The 21,062-nt window shown below is 39.4% G+C and overlaps 1 protein-coding gene across 6 annotated transcripts in view; it reads right to left on the bottom strand.

Moving 5' to 3' along the window:
- cadm1a (cell adhesion molecule 1a) overlaps positions 1-21,062 on the bottom strand; it is a 368,288-nt gene that overhangs the window by 33,694 nt on the left and 313,532 nt on the right. For 4 of the 6 annotated variants that reach the window (XM_044221784.1, XM_044221786.1, XM_044221785.1 and 1 more), the window contains 3 exons: positions 19,620-19,716; positions 14,540-14,712; positions 4,636-4,722 (listed from right to left, as the gene is read on the bottom strand). In XM_044221784.1, the coding sequence (XP_044077719.1) occupies positions 4,636-4,722; positions 14,540-14,712; positions 19,620-19,716 (357 nt within the window). The remainder of the gene's footprint in view (positions 1-4,635; positions 4,723-14,539; positions 14,713-19,619; positions 19,717-21,062) is intronic. The other 2 variants (XM_044221788.1, XM_044221789.1) reach the window with 1 other exon arrangement.

Genomic DNA, 21,062 nt, shown 5'->3' with positions numbered 1-21,062 from the left:
CAGTTAGTCGGTTCATCAGTTTTGGTCCAAACTGAATCTCTCAACAAAATGGATTGGATTGCCATGAAATTTTTGATGTTCATGGTCCCTAGAGGATAAATCCTAGTGACTGGTAATGCCCTGGCTTTTCCTCTAGTGCCACCATAAGGTTGACATTTTTGTTTTTTAGTGACATGTCTCAATAACCTTTGGATGGATTGCCATAACATTTGGGACCGATGATCATGTCCACCTTACAATGAATTTTGATAACTTGGGTGATCCTCTGACATCATCATAGGGCCAAATATTGCATCTGGACAATACTTTGGCTTTCTTCCTTAAAAGTGTGCATCTATGACTACAAAGTGTTATTACAATAATAGAAAGTGTCAAAAACAGAAATTATACATACAATTTTGCAGTTATTTGAACACATTTGAACACACTCCATGAGGTCTAGGAGCTGTAATATAGTCTAAATATGAGTATACAGTATGTGTAAATACTGAGTTGAAAGGTTGCAAATATGTCTTTACTGGTGGTACTTTTCAGATATTGTGTAGCTAGATGATTACCTCCTGGCCCTTCTTTATGAGTTTCATCTCCTTTTGGTCATTGTGAAGCGCAGTAAACCTCTAGAAGAAAATATACCTCCACATTAAGATGTGACTAGTGTTTTCCATGATGCTGAGTGCTGTAATATCATCTTAGGGCTGCATGTCCCATGATGGCAGTCATTGTGTTGCCATCGACCTTAATCAAATTAGTTAAAGCTGGCTGCTACAATTTTAAAAGAGACAAGGAATCAAACCGAGCAAAGATGGAACAATATCACACTTTATCTGGCACACTGTGTGCATGTGTTAATCTGGAGAATGTGAGGTGGAGGCACATCTAAATTCATAAAATTCTTAAGTCACTTGACCAGATGGTGTTTTATGTAATTGAAGACCCTGACAAATGTAATGGATATTTGTTTCTCTTCCCTTCCCTTGCCTGTATCATTGTCCTGTCTATTGTGTGGGTTAAATGAATTGGTTGTCAGCACTGTTTATGGTCTTTTATCAATTTAAAGTAATACTAGCCTGCCGCCTGATTGTTTTATTTGCACAAGGTACACATTTATTATGTCTTTTCTTCATAAAGTGATTAAGTGGCATTGTTCATTCTGCAGTGTGGAATTAGGGAATGATTAGTCATATTGTGTTGATGGGGGAGAGAGATGTGAGGTGATAAGAGAGATAGAATATGTGGGAGGATGAATGTTGAATCCCTACAAAGACAGTAGTGCATTTGTACTTTTGGGGTCGGCTCATGTTTCACAAAACACCTCCTGTTGGCCCTGACTACCACTAAAAAGATAACAGACTGCCCCTGAGGAGAGTATGCAGCACAAAACGTAGTTTTTCAAGGAAAATCTTTCACACTGACATAGAAATAGCAGAAAAAAATAATACACACAGGATATGAAACAGAGGATATTAAAGAAGGAGAAGCAGAAAATCCAGTTCCTGAAAGGTGTTTGGAGAAATATTCAAAAATTACAAAGTGAAATGGATAATTGTAGGAGCTAGTCAACAAGATATCGCCATTTAGAAATTTATTTAGTAGTGAAAATATCAATTTAGTCATTTCCCCATGTCACTTTCTAAACCCTGCCAAGCACTTAAGAGCCATGTGTTGGGGCTCTAATAGATTTTTAAAGTGCTCTGTTTTATCCCTCTAATGGGTAACTGATAAAAAAAAAAAAAACTCAATCCCACTCTGATAGATTCATTTGGCAGTGGGTCTCTGATCTGTGCGGCACACTGTGGGTAAATGAAATCAACTGGCAGAGTGTATTATGGCCATATGAGGCTGCTGCCTTCAATCTATATACACAGTAATAATGGAATGCCCCTGATAGTTGAAAGCAAAGAGAGGACATCTGGCAGAAACTGTAAGTGGGTTGTTTTAACCTGAAAATATTGGCACTGCAGACGTGAGGTTTGCTTTATCAGGTGGAGCCCACACATCCCAAGTCCTGTTCACAGGGGACTGAAATGACTTGCCAGCATACTATACGGTGATTTTTAGTAACCGCAGAGATTGTCAATGATTATAATTCTCCTTTACTTCAGTAAAAGCTTTTTGGGGGATGTGGATTTGTCTGTATTTTACTTCTATGAATTTATTTTATTATATATGTAAGTATGGAGGTGGTTGTAGAATAAAAGGCAGTCAGAGTTAGCATTATATACAGTATATAACCATAAACGACCACTTATTTTTACATGAGCTTCCACACTTGCTAATGAAAACTATGATATGTGGTTGATAGCTGCAAAAAGCTAGTACGTGGACATGGACCTTAAATTATTTTCTCACACTTACTGTTCCCAAAGTGAGAAATGAACTTCCATGCTGAAGCCTTTAACACTTTTAAATCAGAGCTAGCAATTAGAGTTAGAGTTAATGGAAAATTCATGTTTATTAAAACTTGGGTCTTATTTACGTGATTTTGGCCATACTTTCTATTGGTTATCATAATATTGTACTTGGCAAAGTAATAAGTGATATCTGGGGAGACAGAAATATTACCACAATTTATTCCAGTGGAACAAGGAACATAAGCAGTCAGCTCAGACAGGTTGCAAACCTGATATCTAAACCAATTTATTTGGGGGTAAAACTGTCTTTAGTATTATTATTTTTTATAAAGTAACTATTATTCTCAGCAGGCACATTAGAAATAATCAGCAGAGATCCGAGTGTGAATCAGTGGGGATAGCTATAATCAGAACAGGCCTGTGCAGACTCCAGACTCCTTGATCTGAGGCAAAGGAGCTATCAATCAGCCTGCATAGATAGGTATTCTCTTTAATCCAATCAGATGGCATAATCAAGCACAATGCCTGTGATTCCTGCCAGCCTCGTGAGATTTGTTCCAATTGAGCGGTCTGTCAGAGAGGCTTTGATTGCATTTGGAGCTCAGTCTGATTTCGTTGAGGCATAACGTGATGTTTTCTATCTGCACCCTTTGGAGATTTATACTCACAATAGCCCCCAGTTCTGTTTCTGAAGAGCAAGATAAAATTTGCTTATTTCAAAAGGGCCTAATTTTCAAGTGCTCATGTTCAGTTATTGTTCATCCCTACTGCTATCCTCTTCCCACAACCCACCTAGAGTATAATCTATAATTGATTTTATGAATGAGAGATGTGTTTCGTATAAAAGGCAATTTTTGTGTCTGCAGTGAGTAAAAGTTATAGAACAATTATCTCATACAATCATCGTCATCATCATCATCATCATAGTGAATCAAGTATCCATGTTTCATCATTTACAGCCTTCTAAGCAATTTGTTTGCTTTAGCTTTTCCTTTTATGCCAGCTCAGGTGATATCACAGTAGCAGTTTGGTGGAGAAAACCAAATCTTTCTACAACATGTGTTTGTGCACCAGGCCTGTTTTGAAACCCTGCTGTGAAAGGATTTGGGGAACAAAGCAGTGAATGAACAGTACTGACAGCCACCAGGTTGCTCTGAGAGGTTGCACTGACAACCATGCAACACGAGTTAGGCCTTGGCCTACTATTTGTCTTCTCAATCCCAACCCCTGTACACACCTACACATTTGAAAAAGTATAAAAACTTGTGGGGGCACATTACTTTGTACAGTGGAAAGCTGTAATTACTCATAATTTATGCCTGTGATACATGAGGTTGTACATTCCAGCAAAGTCTATTTTTATCTGTCATGTTTCCATGTTAACCAATATTTTATAGAACATTTTATGCATTTTATTTGTGAATCCTAATGTGCAATGTTAATGACAAAGTTTGCAACCTTACAATGACTGGAGTGTAAGAATGATTGAAAACGGCCATTTGTTCACGGTGGAACCTTACATGCACACATCCACATCATTAGATGCATTTTTTAAATGACACCAGAAAAATAATATATCACAGTAGCCAAACTGTGATCACAGTTGCAAAAATGGTTATTCATATTACCTTTATACTTAAACGAATAGTTCACATTCGGGAAACGTTTAAATGGTTTCGTTCCCAGAGTGAGTTGAGAACATTGATATCAATCTCATGTATGGGCATTATGAATGGAGCTGGAGTCATGCTGTGGTTAGCTTAGCTTAGCATACAGTAAACAAACATCTAGCCTGGCTCTGTCAAAAGTTTAAATATAACGAGCAAACATGAGAATTGCATTGATGTTCCCATCTCAAAAAAGCATACTTTCCAAACTCATTCTTTTTTCGTTCTTCTTTTTTTTTTTTTAGGCTTTCTGCATCTCACTCATCAGTGAATGGTAAGTAAGCATAAGCTGACCAAGCTTACTATTTTAATGCTGATGTTTACTGTATTTGAGAATTGATGGTATATGAATACATGTTGTAGCCTCAGCCATTAGGTTCTACCTGTTAAAAGGGTGATGGCATTTGGAATTAACTGTCAAAGCTTTTAAAAATTGGTAAAGGATGAAAGAAACTGGATGACCCTAACCCATCGGTAAAGGAACATGCATGCGAATATGACTGCCACTGTGGCATGATGATGAAGATATATGGAGTGATTCAAGGCTGTGTGGGGGATAAGGGAGCACACACACATACATACACAGATAAACAGGTTGTGTGAGGGTGATACTGTACCTTGATTGGCTTCAGGGTAGGAGATGGTGGTGGTGATGGTGGTGGTGGTGGTGGCTGTGGTGGGTATAGGGGTAGTGGTGGGAGCATCTGGATGAGAGGACAAATATATGACAAACACAGGGAGGAAACAAATGAGTATAAAAGCCATGAAGATAAAGTAAAGTTGCTGTGAAGCGATGGTATCGCAGTTTGATATATGACCAACAGCTCATTGTGTGTTACCGTGTGTGTGTGTGTATGAGTTAAAGGTCTGCTGTAGACTTTTTGATGAATTGGCTATTGCGGTGCTTAAATACGACAAGACTGCAACACATCAACTGGTCGCACACCGACTGAGCTGATCAAACATCTTGTTGGGAACTCTTCTCTTTTATGTCTACTCACAGGCTAGACACTATGACATGAAATACTGACAATGCTAGCAAGCACATGGCTGTTAGAAGTGATTAACTGTCTAATGAGTAACACATGCCGGTGTTGTACTTATGCTGTCATTGTTATGCAGTGAGCTATCTTGACAAACAAACGTGCCTGTGCATTCTTAATATCTCTAAGGAGAAGAGTACAACGTTGGTGAGAATACTGGCAACAAAAAAAGCAAAATTTGATGTATAAACTCAAACATAATGACACAATAAATGGCAGCGCACAAAAACAGAAGGAGGGAAATAATATACACACAGAAAATTAAAAAGATAAATAAATGAACAGCATCAAGAAGGGTTGTTGAGTACACAGACTTTGACCAGAGACCATTTTTCCTCCCACAGCTTTTCCCTTTTTACTTCATTAGCCGGGTTAGACTCCCCACCCTGACAATGACCAGGGGGAGATATCAAAAGTGACATTTTTCTTGTTGAAGTGGCAGGGCTGCACTGATATGAAGCCACCGGCAGTGCTGCTTGGTTAGAGAACTCCCATGCTTCTCTGATTACCTGGGAATGGACTGAAAAACCTGATGGGGTTATTAAAAGGTGCTGAAAAAATAAGTCATTTGTGGCTGTTGATAAAGAGGAAGGTTAGTCTACACTTAATGAAATAAGGTGTTATAAGAAGGTGAGGAAAGGAAATGTGTATGGACAGAGAAGGGGGAGGAGAGGGAAGTCAAGGAGGCAGAAGAGGTGCTGTTTTTAGCAGTTAAAAGGACTGTGCAGTGTCATATTTTGCCATTTATGTGATGGTGCATGGTAGGACTTTGCATTAGCTATGTTGCAGTTTTACTGGACGCACACAACAGCGGTTAGAAAACAGAACAAGATGCAGCTGTAAAGCTTATTTCTCGCAGGTGGCCGCTATTACTAGCCTTGCCCGTAGACAGTATACATCGCCATGTCAGCATTTGCAGTTCTAACCTGCTGCTGTTTTCTTGCCTCAGTTTTGATTCACTACATAGAGACCTGTAGGAAAAAGGCACACCTATTCAATGAGGTGCTGGCTCGCAGGTAGACATCAAAGTAAAGAGAGGAAAGCCACGCACTCACTCTCAGATTCAATCTTTTTTTTTTCAATTTTATATCAACATTTCACCTTCTTCAGGGCGAAGAAGATGTGCAAATGTTGACTTTTTTAGCATTCTGCATCTGCCATTGAATATTGGCTGGGTCTGGTTTCAGGTACTTGCATGAATGACACTGTGTTTTCTACGGGAGGACACTGCCAGAATGGAAGTAAATGTTTAAAAAGAAATACTTTACAGTATGTCACATGAAATTAAATGCATTTGTTTGCATTATCAATTTCTAACTCATTCTAAATAGCAGCTACAAAATTACAATTACAGTCACTAGCTAGACCAAACCATAGTGGACAGGAATCTAGTAGTGCTTTGGCACTATTTTAAAAAACTATTAACTATGGGGCTAGTGATGTTCTATGTCTGTGTAATTGTCAACAAAGCCTATGAAAAGACCAAAACCAACAATGACTTAATCCTACAAACACCTATTGTCTGGCTGTAGCCTACAGTTTATTTTTAATAGCGTATCAAATTTGCAGCTGAAAAAGTCTCAAACAAATATACAAACACTATTAACTCCTGTTTGAGCAACAGTTGCTAAAAACTGCAGTGACCAGCTGTTTTAGGAAATTACCTTTTAAAAGTTAACTACATATTTGTGTACTGTTTTAAAAGATTTACATCTTCAGTAGGAACGAATAAGCTTGAGTAGAGAAGTTGGAAAGTACTGAAAGACGGACTAATACATTGTTGGTTTTGGTCTTTTCATGGGATTTGCTAATGATAGTAAAAAATCTGACTAACACCAGCTATATGCTTTATTGCCAGTAGACATACTCTAAGTTAGATTTTGGGTTTTATGTACTTTAAGTAACATTTATTGTCATTGTATTACTGAATGTACACCAGTAATTCTTAATGTTTCAAGTGAAGGTATTCTCATTTTGAAATCACTGCAAATTGAAAATAAGTACCCCAAGCATGCCGAAGTTACATTCAAGAGATAATAAAAGTTCCTGCTGCTTGTAATGTCTTCCCTAAGGGTTGTTTATCATATAAAAGTAGTCTTCCCTGAGGGTAGAAGTTGTTCATAGTTACTGCACAAATCTGTTCACTGTTGTTAGTTTAGAAAATCATCTATTTTCTGGACTTAAAGAAAAATGTATGAAGTAATTCAAATACAAGGCAGAGAGGGCCGTGTGGCCCCTCAGAACTCTGCCTGAGGCAAATTTAAAAATGCAAATTAAGGCCTTCAGGTGATCTGGATCAGTATTCAAACTCTGCTGATATACGATATGTTTTTAATCTATCAACAATTCTGTTCTTTTAAAGACAACCTTGACAATACAAAAGGCTGTATAGACCAATGTGCAGACAAAGGCGGGGAGAAATGATCCATTGGGAAGTTGGCTGGCAGATGAAGCTTGAGCTGATGAGTTTTGCATATGCTTGAGAGCCACAAAACTCCAGCTCGGGGGTGGTGCTGTCTAATTGGTTTTATCCCATCATGAACTGTGAGGGTCCAGCAGATGTTTGGGATCATCAGTGTCAACAACTCATTAAAAACATATCGGTAAAAAACATTTAAAAATAAAGATTAAAAGAAAGACTGGTGCGAATGTCTGAATGTACACTATGTTTCCCTTTTTTGTTGCTAGCTGGTGCAATGTATCAAAGAACACTGGAGCTCATTGACTTTCAAATGTGACAGGCAGAATGTGTTTTCCTCCCGCTGAGTCACCGGGCCTTGTTTACTGATGAGGCTTATGAATCAGTGTTTCTGGTCTGAACGAATGGAGCAGGACCGCAGGAAGCTGCAAGACACAGCCTGACAGGAATCATTCCTGCTAAAGCCGGTGAGTTAAAGAACTCCACGTGAGCACTGGATGAGAGAAACACCCTCCATTTGCACAGTGCCAGTAATCCCACCAAACAATATGAAACCTGAAAAAACTAGCACCAGTAATTGTTGATACATGGGAAAAACCTATAACTTAATTGATAAATTAAAAAATAAAATTTTTAAAACCCATAAACGAACAATACTTTATTCTAAGATGCACCACATAATGACAATGACTTAATTATCCATAAGTGACAACTAATGGTTAAGCTGTGGACAAAGGGTACTCTCAAACATTATTGTATAGTGTAATGTAGTATAGTAAAGCATAGTGTAGTGTAGTAATCCATCCAATACCCATTCTCGGTGTATGTGCACTACAGGCCTCAAGTTTCCACATCACAACTTGTGTAAACTGATTTAAGGTGAGCACAAACTCATTGGGTCTGTTGGGTCTCTGTAAATAATATTATATAGAGTACGGTCTAGACCTGCTCTATAGGAAAAGTGCAATGAGGTAACTTCTGTTATGAATTGGCGCTATATAAATAAATTTGAATCGAATTGAATTGAAACAGATGTAAATATGCTATGTTAAAAGTAGCTAAAATATTAAATGCTAAAACGCTAACATGTATTTAATCTGTGGAAGGAACGCTTGCAGTAATAACACCTTTGACCTGTGGAAAGTGTAAATAGTAATGTGGCTTCAGGTTTTCTGTACTGCTAACAGAAGCTGTTGGATAAGCACTTTAAGAGAGGAAGAACACACACTGTTAGTGCGGATAGTGTCCATCAAATTTTGACCATACAGTAATGTCAGAAATATGTCAGCTTTTAGGTTTAAGGGGAGAAGCTATCAGAGCTGTTTTTCAAAATAAACATGTCTCAAATCGACAGGCAAACAGCATATACAAACAGTCCTCCAAACTAAATAACAAAGTACATTGTTCAATGCCCTCCTAAATGTTACATGAGTGTTTTCTGATTTGACACCCCTTTCTGCAGACTTACAATCATTTTTAACATGACTGTGCTGATTAGATTCAGGCACAAAAACTACTTGGTTTAGGTTAGGGAAATGGTCGTTAGTTTAACCTCGTCAATGAAATATTGAACAGTAAATGTTAGGGGGGGAAAAGCCCAAACTACATTATTCTGCCAAAGTCTTCAGCAATTCTAATTTCATGTTGTGACAAGCATGCATTTTTGCACTTCATAGACATTTGAGCTACACTTTTCCTCCTTTACCTATAAAATATTGTACATTTGAGTGCCAGGTGTCAAAATCAGGATTGAGGTCTTGCTTGAAGCTTGGGAGGTGGAGCAGCTCTGCACAGTTTGCCATAGAGTTTTTTTGTGATACTACCACTGGGAGGCAAAGTTGGAAATTTTCACATGCTACACATAGGGGCTTTAAACTGGCAGCCACTGACATCTTATACAATTTAGTAACATTACACTGCCTTGTGTAATGCTGTGACCTCATCAGAAAGTATTTTTCTCCCCTTTTTGCTTTTATGTTTCCCTTCTTCATACTGTTTTCTGACCTGCTACACTGTCTATTGATTTGCCGTTTTGTCATACTATCCATTTAGTGCCTCTTAGCCCTGCAAGGGTTACCTATATTTTATCCTTCCCAAAGTTTCTTCCATTTTTCCTGTTTTTTGTGTAAGTTTTTCCTTGACCTCTTCAGGAGATGTCATTGTTCCCTGTATAATCCGAACCATTGAAGCCCTGACACTCTTGCTGTGATTAAGGGCTTTACATGTAAACTTCACATTGACTCAAAGTGGCATTTCTGCATGCCAATATTACAATATAAAATACTGGCCTTATGTGTGTCTTTGAACTCTTGCCTGTGATTCGATCTTTCCAGAGAGAAGTTACAAAATACCTAAAGAACACATCCTTCAAATACTCCAATTATGATTCTTACTTGGCTACCTGGTTTGAATTCATTTTGATCTATTGGTTTCTTTCAAAGTAAGTTGAGGTTGGGCCTCATGTACATCTCAGAACTTTTAAAGGATGGCCTGATTGAAGAAGGCCCCAATGCGAAGATGAAAGGTGACCAGGCTTTTAGCTTTGGAGCAATCTACAATAATCTGTCAGATAATGGACAAAAGACTGACACCAGCAATTTCACTTCCACTCAAGAACAATTTCAGCATACTAAGATTGCACCTCCGGAAGACACGTTGGATGCCAAGAGCTAACAGTGACTTGTGGAGAAACTCCCATGTGCTTCAGTGGAAAAGGAGCGCAAAGTAAGTAAGAAGACAACTGAGAGAAACAGGGTCACTGAACATGTTGCTAGTATGCAATAAAGGCCACTGCTGGTAAAAGAACAGGGAGGAAGAGAACTCAGTTATTAGGTGAGCGGCAGCCTGTAAAACACAGAAAACCCCTCGGTGCTGGGTCTCACTCAACTGCAGGAGGAAAGCCCTGATGGTTGTCTTTTCTTACCCTGTGAAGTAAGAGCTGCAGTGAGAGTTAGAGCAGTACAGACTGCATTCCTTTCGCTGTTAACATTGTTAGTGTCAGCCAGTCTCACGGTGCTCTCCATCACTTAGGGTCACAATACTCAGGAATCAGATGTATTAGAGGAGATGCTGGCCATGGCTGTATTTGTTCTGGCTGTCAAGCAGGGGGACTGGTGGGAGTGGAGGCGCCATGCAGACTTTATCACTGAATGACACAGCTCTAATGTACAGTTTGAGGTCTTGTATTGATATTGTGGCTGGTTTTTAACTTTTAATTTTAAAAAAATTACATAACATAAGAGGTGTGGAAAACACTTCTGTTTATTTAATGACAGCTTTCGGGATATTGTGGTGCATTAAATCTAAAGCATGGTACTGATGAAGGAACTTAAGTTTTTTGCCCTTTATCATTATTAGAGTCTGTTCCTGCTTACTTGCTGCATTTGAGCTAGATGTATCTTTCTGCAAAAGCCTGGAGGTATGGTGGTTAACTTTTTAGGACTAAAATTAGCGTGTCTTTTTATGTGAAGCTCTTTAATTCACTTCTGGTCGCAAAGTTTCTCTCGTTTCACTCACTTTTTATTGCAGTATTGCTTAAGTACAAAGAGTAGAACACAAGCTCCACCAGAAAAACTCCCAAGTCATATGGTGGTGGTTACCATGGTCACCAAATGATCTTTACATACATATAATTTGTATAAATGTAGACTATACATCGCTTGTACAGATCTAGATATCGCTGGTCAGCTGGTAGATTTATGAGTAGTTAGCATATCTACTAACACAAAATCCTATGTGGTTCGTTTTGCTTTCACACCTCAAATGTATCGGACCGGAGTCTGCTCAGAAGCAGACCAACTTTTCAGGCGGTCTCGGTCCGGTTGTTTAGTCCACACCAGAGTTCGATCGACAGCTTTCAGACCAGCCCAAATGAACCACACTAAACAGGCAAATGCACCAGTGTGATTTTCAACTATGCCCCAGCTGCTTGTCTGATTTCTTACCAGGGAGTGTGTCTACATCAAGCGGCAACCTCCTGGACCGAAAAATAAAGCCGACAAGAAGTGCCAAAAACTGCAGTTCCTCAAATGGCCACTTGAGGCTGGCTCCAAAAGCGAGTCAATTTCCATAAGCCCCATTTTAAAAGGCCCAACTTCACAGCAGAAATAAACATGTTTACAGCCTGGTACAAAAAAAGTTTTTGGTCTCTATAGCTAATTTCCCCGTTCATGACAACTGTACGGGGGATGAATTTTTATATAACTCACTCGTTTAAATTATATTAAGGCTTGAAGATATGCATAATTAAAGACGTGGCTGCTTTGAGTGACAGATGGTTGCCGTCACAGGTGGATGGTTTCAGCAACCAGGCTGAATTCAGCCAGCCTCAGCTCCACCCACGCTCCACGTCTTTGCCCATTTTTGGATTAGCCGGTAGCCAGCGGAGTCAGGCACTGCCAAGATGGCGTCGGCCGGGGCCACCACACTGAGCTTTACAATAAGCTCTTCGGAAACCGATAGGTGACGTCACAGAGGCTACGTCCATATTTTGGTCTACATCTATGGTCTACATACATGCCCTCTTCCCATCTTCTGTTTAGGTTTAATGGTCGACTACAGCGGTGCATGCATGGTGGTGGTAGTGTAGGAGCAGTAGGGTGTGTGTGTGAGTGTGTGTGTGGTGGTGGAAGGTGGTTTGGAACATAATGTGAGAATCAGCTTCTGACAGCTCAACCACAGCATCCTGTCTCCCCATTAGCAAGGCGAAGGTTCAGCATGATTTGCTGTTGAATTACAGTAGACATTAGTAGTGTGGGGCCCACAGACACATCAAAGTCATCAAAAGACTAGCTCTAAAAGGATGGAGGCTTTCTGTGGTTTTAATGGTGGAAGGTTTTTTTTTTTTGGTGCAAGGCTTTTAGTTGCCCGCGTATTGCATTACTGTGTTTATCTTTGTCTTTCTCTCACTGTTTGGGGGTGTGTGTGGGTGGATGAGAGTGGGGCGACTTACAGACCTCACCATGGGGTTTTGTTGTTTAGGCCCAGGGAGAGAGACGTATAAAAAGCCTGCTACAATTACCAGAAAATTCATACATGCAAAGTTGTGCTTAATGGATCGCACAAACGTGAGCAACAACATGAATTAAAGTAAAATGGTTGCCCTTATTGACGTTTTTTTATGTGTGCAATAGTTGATCAAAACACTCAAAAATCTTTTATCTTAGCTTAGATTCTTACAACGGATTCTTACAACGATAGAACCAGAAGAATATACACACAGAGGGACTGAAAATGCACTGTTAGTATAGATTAACAGCTGTAATATAGCAGGTGGCAGTAAGCTGTTTCCTGGTCTTCAGTGGTACCTCTGTTGTTTTATTGCACTCATCATTAGCACAGCAGCTCGCTCTGCTGTAAATAACATCCATTCAGCTGGTGTCCGTCAGGCATTGAGAGTCCCTTTTCCCCCCTTACATAAAAAAAGAAGCCTTTTCACTGTGCTAATTCCCTCTGACAATAGCAGCCAAATAATTTCTCTGTGGGCTCAGGGTCTACCAAAAGTGATAGTGAAGTAATTTCGGCCAGGGAGAATGAGCACATTAGAGTGTAATGCCCTGCTCAGTGAGAAAATGTTATTGGTATCAACAGTATAAAAGCATGTTAAGATAATGTTTGTGAGGATGAGAGAATAACATAGAAAGAGAGGAGGATGCTCCATCAAGAGGAAGCCAAAGAAATCTGGCAGAAGTAGGTGGAAGCAGACAACAGAACATACACAACACAGACAATCCCTAGCTCGGTCTTGGCTGTGGTGCTCTATGCAAAGAAATTATTAAAAAACTGGTTTACACTATACCGATTGACAGTAGTTAGTAGTACATTACGCTAGATTTTCTCTTATCTGAACCAGGGTTCTACAACCAGGTTGTAAAACCCTGTGAGGCAAATTTGTGATTCATAAGTTTGGGCTTTATAAATAAAATTGACTTGACTTGACTTACATCAGCATGTAATAAAATTATTATGTGGCCTATGGATCCATATATAAAAAATTAAACCAATGACTCAATGGAGCTGATGTAGTCAGGTTTACTTTTAGAACTAAACCACATACTGTATGCACCTGCTGCACAGGGATTTCTTTGCTCACAGTCTTCCATCACAGACTACCTTCACCTTGTGGAAAACAGCAAAAGTAGTTTAAAACCTGTCAATCAAATTGTAAATTTGATCTTCCTACCTGATAGCATAAATGTTGTTTCAAGGCCTTCACCACACTACCGGGATATAACTCCGGCACTCAATCCCTCTATTATATTTTAATTTAATAATTTTTGCCTAAAGGTAGTAAGAGCCAGTCTTCAGAATTCAACATGTGTCTGTACAAAATGTGTTTGTAAATGCAGAATGTAAACTCCTCTTCATGTCATAAAAATAACCAAACAATACCGACAGAGAGAAACAATACTGAGGACCTGACCTCGTTCTCCTCTTTGGTAGTGAAAATAGCCCTGCGTAAAAAAATTCTAAAGTAGCTGCTTTGGTGTGGGTATGTTGCTACAGACATTTTTTTCCCCCATTGTGTCAGTTTTAATGCGGCCTCAGACACTGTTTTTGTGGATACAGGTGCAGGGCAGGAAGCACAGTCAAGTGAACAAAGTGGACAGAGTAAAGTGACAAACCTTTGGCCATATCCACAGTGCAGCTGGAAACAGGGAGGGATTAACACTGTACCTGTATTAAAACAGCCCTTATTTAAAAGTCAGTTTGCATACCTTGGATTATGCTAATCGCCTCAGTTTTCAGTATGCTACAGTCATCAGTCTACATATGAATGACTGAAAAAATTGTGAAAAATACTTGCTCAGTCTATAAAAAGTGAATTGTGATTAAACTTGTGATCTCTCACTGATTTAAAGTCTTTAATCTGTTCTGAACAGGTTAGAGACTTAAACATTGGAATATCTGAGACATGTATTATGTAAAAAGAAGTACAAGACCCAATATAGAAAAGTATTGAAGAACAAAAACTAATGAGTAAGAAAGAAAAGCAGATATAGAGATACAGGTAGAAAGAGAGATAGTAAAGTGCTGGAGGGTCAGTGTAGACCTGCATACCATAGACGTAGAGGATGTAGTCGTCGAAAGACTCCCCCACTGAGTTGGAGGCCACACAGCGGTAGGTTCCATTGTAGGACTTGTTTAGGTTTTCGATGTAAAGATCGCCGCCGGTGATGACAGCGTGGGATGGCACATCGTCATCCACCTTCACCCAGTTCACCCGCTGTGGCCTGGAACGAAAACACCAGAGCACCAGTAAGATCCCGATAAACATTCAAAGAATGAAAGTGTTCTGTTATAATCAAGGAAAGGTCAAAGGGTCACCAAAAACTTTAGGATTCATCCTCTGAACTCTATCATTATCCATAGCTTATACTATGAAATTCAGATGGCAGAGGCTTAAAACTTCCTTTCAATAGGTAATAGGTCATTTTCAACATCTTTGGTCTTAATTGCTGCCTTTGTGAAGCACTTTGTAACATGGATTTTGAAAAGTGCTCTATAAATAAAGATTATTATTATTTTTAGAATTTGTAATGTTATTTTGTGGTAATGCAGGGGCTGTATGAAAACAATATTTCAACATAACTGTGTTATGTCCAAAGTCCTACTAAGTGTTTAGGTATCTCCCAGGTGATCTGAATGCCTCTCTGGCATCTGTTGCTTGGCCTTTAAAAGCTTTCTCTGCCCAACCCCCCCCCCATGTCAGCCACCACATTTTGTTTCTTTGTTTACTTTTTTTCCTTCCAAATTACAGCTTGTTTGTGACTCCTCGATGCTCCCTCCCGTGAGCCGGTGTCGTAACACTCTGACAACTGGGATTTCAGGCTCAGCCACCAAACGCACACTTTAACATAAGAAAAGACTCCATTATCCTTGTCACAGTGTCACGTTTGCCTATTGTTTATCTAAGTTTGAGTTTCTTTTTTATGTTAATGTAATGTTTTTTGGCATGCGACTCAAATCTTGGGATGTCGGAACTTGAACCACAAAGAAGACTTCTCTCTTTATCAGTACTATATTCAAAAATACGTGTACTGCCATACAAAGGGGCCTGTTCCCCTAATATAATACACATCTATTTGGGTATTCACTACATGACAACACTTGAGAACTTTTCCTACATTTGTTAACAGTTCTCCAAAGATTAAAGTCTGGCCTTAGACTAAACAGATTTACTGTACCTCCTTTTTAAATAAATTTTGAAGCAATTGTTTGCCAGAAAAAAAGGCTAATCAAAGAGGGCTAGGACATAAAAAACAAGACATATTAAAATGACATTCCTCCCTTTGTGTACAGCTAAATGCAACAATAACTGTGAAGCAGCTTTGTCTTCAAATTGCAGGCTTTCCACGTTCTTATACTTATGAGTGTTGCTGTGTAGGTGGGCTTCTACAAAGCATCTGTATTTGTTCTCTTTTCTACCTTAACTGAGGTTTATATCGGGGTGACAGATTCCATTTTTATGACAATGAGCTCAGAGCGCTCAGAGCCACCAAGGGTGAAGAGAAAAGAAAAAGACAAAACACCTCTATTTTGCTGCTGCAACTTCCAATGGCCACTGCCAGCTACTGTTATTTCCCCTGAGCGTGCGCTGATGGTTTCTCTTGTTGCATTTTGTTGTGGTGTTTTAACTTGTTTCCCTCCATTTGAAAACATTTGGTGTGGAGGGAGCAAGCAAATGGGAGAGAGGGGAAAAAAGATGAGGGGAAAAATCCAGGAAAAGAAAATATGAAATAGCAGTTGGAGCTTAATAGCAAAAACAAACAAACAAACCACAAGTGCATTTAATGGCTGTGGTGGACGGCTTGAAAGAGAGAGCGCTGTGTCTATTACAAGTATTCTCCAGATGAAATTAAATGTAAATAAATAATAGGTATATAAATATAAATCTTTTCCTAAGATGGAGTGAGAGATATGACCTAGGAAGTTTAGTTTGTATAGGTGGATGGTATGTTGTGAGAAGGGAAAAAGTGTATCCATAGAAGAAAGATAGACAGAGATAGAGGAAAGAGGTAAGATGGGGCTGCAAGGAGAGAGGAAGGGCAGGCGTGTTGAATACAAATGGCTGCCTGCAGCCGTGGCCCCTTGTGCTATCTGCTGGTAATGACTGCACAACTCTCAGCAGCTCTAATGAAAATGACTTCCAATTCCCGGCTCACTGTATTGATTGTGTTTTCATCTTTATAAAATGAATACGGGTAGTGAGCTTGTCTCTATGCCAAGTATGAAAACTGTGGGGGGCTGGTGGGGAGTGGCAGTTTGTAGTACACATTGTTTGGTTCTGTGTGTGTGTTTGCATGTTCTTGTACTTCTACCCTTCAGAGAATCATACAAAGTTTCAGAGTTTTTCTGTCAAAGTGAGGGCAGTTTGATTGATCCTAGCTTTGATTTAGGGTTAAGGTTAGGTTTCAGATTAGGTTTAAATTTGGGTCACGTTTAAGGACATGGTCAAAGTCCTGCATTGATGCAGTTTTTCAAACCCATGATCTCCCTTCACATGCAAAGCTCGGTACAGGAATTGACCCATTAATGTAAGACCTGTGACTCCATAAGCAAAAGCTAGGGGGCTTGCACTGTAGGGGGACACAAGCCCAGGTAAATAAATGAAAGATGTATCACAATGTACATTAAAATTTTCAACCCACTAGTGCAGCACAATCCACTTCTCTTCTGTGCATTCACATGATCGGCACGCTCCAGACAATCACATCTTGCCATAAGATGACAAGGGATACAGGTTCCATTTGTCTCTAACATAATTAGCTGTTTATGTCTGTCATTTGTAACTATAGCAGTATATAACATTAGTCAGGAGGGACAGACACAAACTGTAGGACAATGGAAGCTGGTTATTTAGCTTTATTTTGGGTTGCCATTAAAATCCATTGCAACTGTTGTGAATCCAAGCTGTCTTCCTCTGCCAAAAAGCAAACTACAAACTTTTCAGAGCCACTTTTCAAGCCCACAGATGAGTGTTTGATGCCAAAAAACATGTTTTTTTAATGGAGTAAGCCTATTTCAAGGTTGTCATTTAGTGGCACATGAATTTATTGAATTTACTTGCAAACGAAAAGACCCACTGAAATCCCACACCCGCGAGTTGGTCACTTTTCTGATTTCTGATGTAACATTCATAACTCCAGCTTCAACTGATGATTATTTTTTTCTGTTCAAATTTTAACTGCCTTGTCAACAAACTAATGTGACTGATACCAACAGCACTAACTGTATTGATGTTTGGATAGTTTGGCAGGTCTCTAGCCTGAAGCGTGAAGCTCTCACTCCTTTACTCACCCCAGAGTGCCCTAATGACTTCACAAGCACTCCATTACATATATCACAAAGGCCTATCATCTAAACAAAACAACACTTTGGTTTACAGCTGATACATGTGGAATAATAGCGACAAACAAGAGCTTTCTGATGCTAAGGCCAGACATTTCAAAGAACTGATTAACACTGAAAAAGTGTTATTTTTGACATTGGGGCAAAAATTATTTGGGGACTGTTCTCTGTGCTAAGCTCTCAGAAATATGTTAACTTTAATCACAAAATTGACTTAATCTTTGCACATCCAGTGTCTTGAGTCCATCAGCATACTCACACAGTCTCACACAGTATTCCCAGATACCTTCAGAAAATTAGCACTCATCACTAAAAACACTCTGCCTATTCAACCATCTACCTGTTAAATTTCTTCCTGCTAGATATTAGGACCCACTCACTATCATTAATGTCCCTCTCTGCTCTGTCCTCTGCCTTTAAAGGAGTGCTAATTAAACACCTGCTTAAAATATCACACAGTAATTCTGATGTGTTTCATAATTACAGGCCAGTTTCAAATTTCCCTTTGAAAGTCCTGAAAAAGAAATAGCAGCCATTCAATTACGAGATTATGTATCCAGCAATGGTCACTTAGAATTGTCTGGCCTCAGGTCTTTCTGCAACATTAAGACTGGCTTAGTCACAGTTCTCCTCTCAGCAACATGTACTTGTGTCAAGGAAACTCTTATCCAGCCTGGTTCTAGAGCCAATGGTTAGTACAACCACATCTCGTTCCTCTCAACAACCTCTAATGTACCAACTTTGGCTTCTCCTCCCACAGTGACATTTCACATTCCTAGAGCCAAATTTCATTGCTAATTCAACAATACTTAAATCAGCTTTGACCCAATGTCTTGCTCATGACACCCCAACCCCCATCTTTCAGTTTTGACAGCAGTTGAGCTTGTTACAGGTTTAAATATCGTCGAGCATATGGATAATATTGTTTATCCTGCTGTAATATTTCCACGCAAGTTTTACATTTAACTATATAAAATGTACTACATCTGTGAATAGTTTATTCTAAATAAATTATACACACGTGCAAGTATCCAGGGCAGCCTGCCTTACGGAAAACACTCACACAACTTGGGGTTCAGTGTCTTGCTCAAGGACACTTCAAGGACACATGTGGACCTCCTGAACCACAGCTGCCCCCAATGGTCTTGTGAATCACAATATGTACTTATATGCGCTTTAAAGGAGCAGTGTGTAGGATTTAGTGGCATCTAGTGGTGAAATTGCAATCATTTGAATACCACTCGCATCACCCTCCCCTTCCAAGTGTGTAGGAGAAACTACAGTGGCCGTGAAACTATATATATATATATATATAATATATATATATATATATATATACATATTGATTGAATATACCACTTTTTCCTTTTGCACATACCATTGTATAAGTTTTAAAGGATTCATTAGGTTGTTGGATTGCATCTGGTGTATGCTCTGAAGGAGACACCATATTTCTGAGGTTTCAGTTGCATACTCTTCTGTGCATTGTACCCAGATTATTTTTATGACAGTTTGTGAAAGTTCCACATCTGCTAGCATCCTACAGGCAAAACAGTGGGTGGTAAAAGGTTAATGGATTTCTATTTTTTGTCTGATTGCTGGAATTGTGAGTAATCTCATTTAGCTAGCATTTAGCTAATGTAACTCAACACTACTTGCTACTGCAAAAGTTGAATAGATAAATGTGCATGTGCTTTCTCTGCCCATGGCACATTTTTAATTTGTTTAAAACGTGTGTGTGTGTGTGTGTGGGTGGGTGTGTGTGTGTGTGTGCGTGTGTGTGTCGTACTGGGGTTTGCCTTTGGCCTGACACGTCAGTTCCAGGTTCTCTCCTTCCCTGGTCAGACCCTGAGGAAATTCTACCACGATCTTTACCTCCGGTTTGTCTAAAAGGATGAAAGAGAGAAAGACAGAAAATGAAATGCTGGGACAGCAAAACAGTCAAGGCATTATCAATCTTCTATTTGCAGTCATGCTCTTTGTAGCATTCATAAACATGAAGGTAGAAATATTTGATTTCGAGGTTTACTCCAGTTCTAAAACAACCCACTCTCCTACAAGTTATGTCCATATGCAACGACTCTGCATCGTGATTTACGTTCAGTGGTAGCGCTTAAAGTTATCAAACTTCCCCAATATGTTTGCCTTGACATATCCTCAGAGGTGCTGCAGCAAACAGTAAGGATTCATGTTCCATCAGGACTGACATTAAGCACTGCTGTTCAGGCAGAGCACCAACGTCGCATTAGCTGATTAGCATCAGCTAATGCTTCTCCATCAGGCTACCAGCTGACCAGAAGCATCCAATCGTATTCATAGAGGTGTGCGGCACAGATATCTTAACCTGACTCCTCACATTATTTACTCAGCTGATACGATCATATCAGCTGCGGTTGCTGCTGCAGCTCCATCCATTGTCCAGTTTTGCTGCTACAGCGTTACTTGGTCTGCTTTTACCAGCAGCTTTCGGTGGCTAATGTTAGCAAATGCTATATATAGAATCTATAAAGATATTTATATAAATAGTGTTAATTTGCTGACTATATGACTCCTTCCTACTTGTGCAACTGTTACATTATGTTCCAGTGTTCATCATTGTGCTAGGTTAATCGGGGTAGTGACATTTTCAAATCATCTATTTGCTTTTCCATCTGTGTTTTAACTATTTTTCTTCACAAAGGATACATAGTAAACTGCTCACCATGATCACAGAAACAGTCCCTACAAGTTTTAAGGAATAAGCACAACAATTACTGCAGAAACAAGAACAACCACCATGACCTGCCTCATTATTCCCTAGCAATGTTGGAGTGAAAGAGAACGTCAGGTAAAGGTCAAGTTGATGCTAGATAACTTTACTTATATTACGATTGAGCTACAAATCTTGAGCAAATCTGTGTAGATTTGACTTGATTAGGTGTTTTTCCTTTACATCTGCCTAATACTACTGCCTTAACCTCAACCTGCTCTTCCACTGCAACAAATCACTCTTCAGCAGTGTCGGGTCTACCTTGGGCATAATGTTGATGTAATTTTAAATCAACCTAACACCAAAACACAAGCCAAAGCTTTGGAGAATGACAGATGTGGTTTAGTGCAGGACCACAAGTAGCCCAGATGTATGTCCAAAGACATTACCTGACAAAGTTGCTGCACAAAACAGAGAAGACACTGCTGACGAGCTGAGGCAGCTGGAAAGAAAACGTAAGAATGTTGTTTTGACAAATCAGTG

Source organism: Siniperca chuatsi, linkage group LG14, assembly GCF_020085105.1.
Source record: "Siniperca chuatsi isolate FFG_IHB_CAS linkage group LG14, ASM2008510v1, whole genome shotgun sequence".
NCBI classification, from domain to species: domain Eukaryota; kingdom Metazoa; phylum Chordata; class Actinopteri; order Centrarchiformes; family Sinipercidae; genus Siniperca; species Siniperca chuatsi.
Note: the sequence above shows the minus strand (reverse complement) of the source record. Positions and strands in the feature narration are given on the sequence as shown.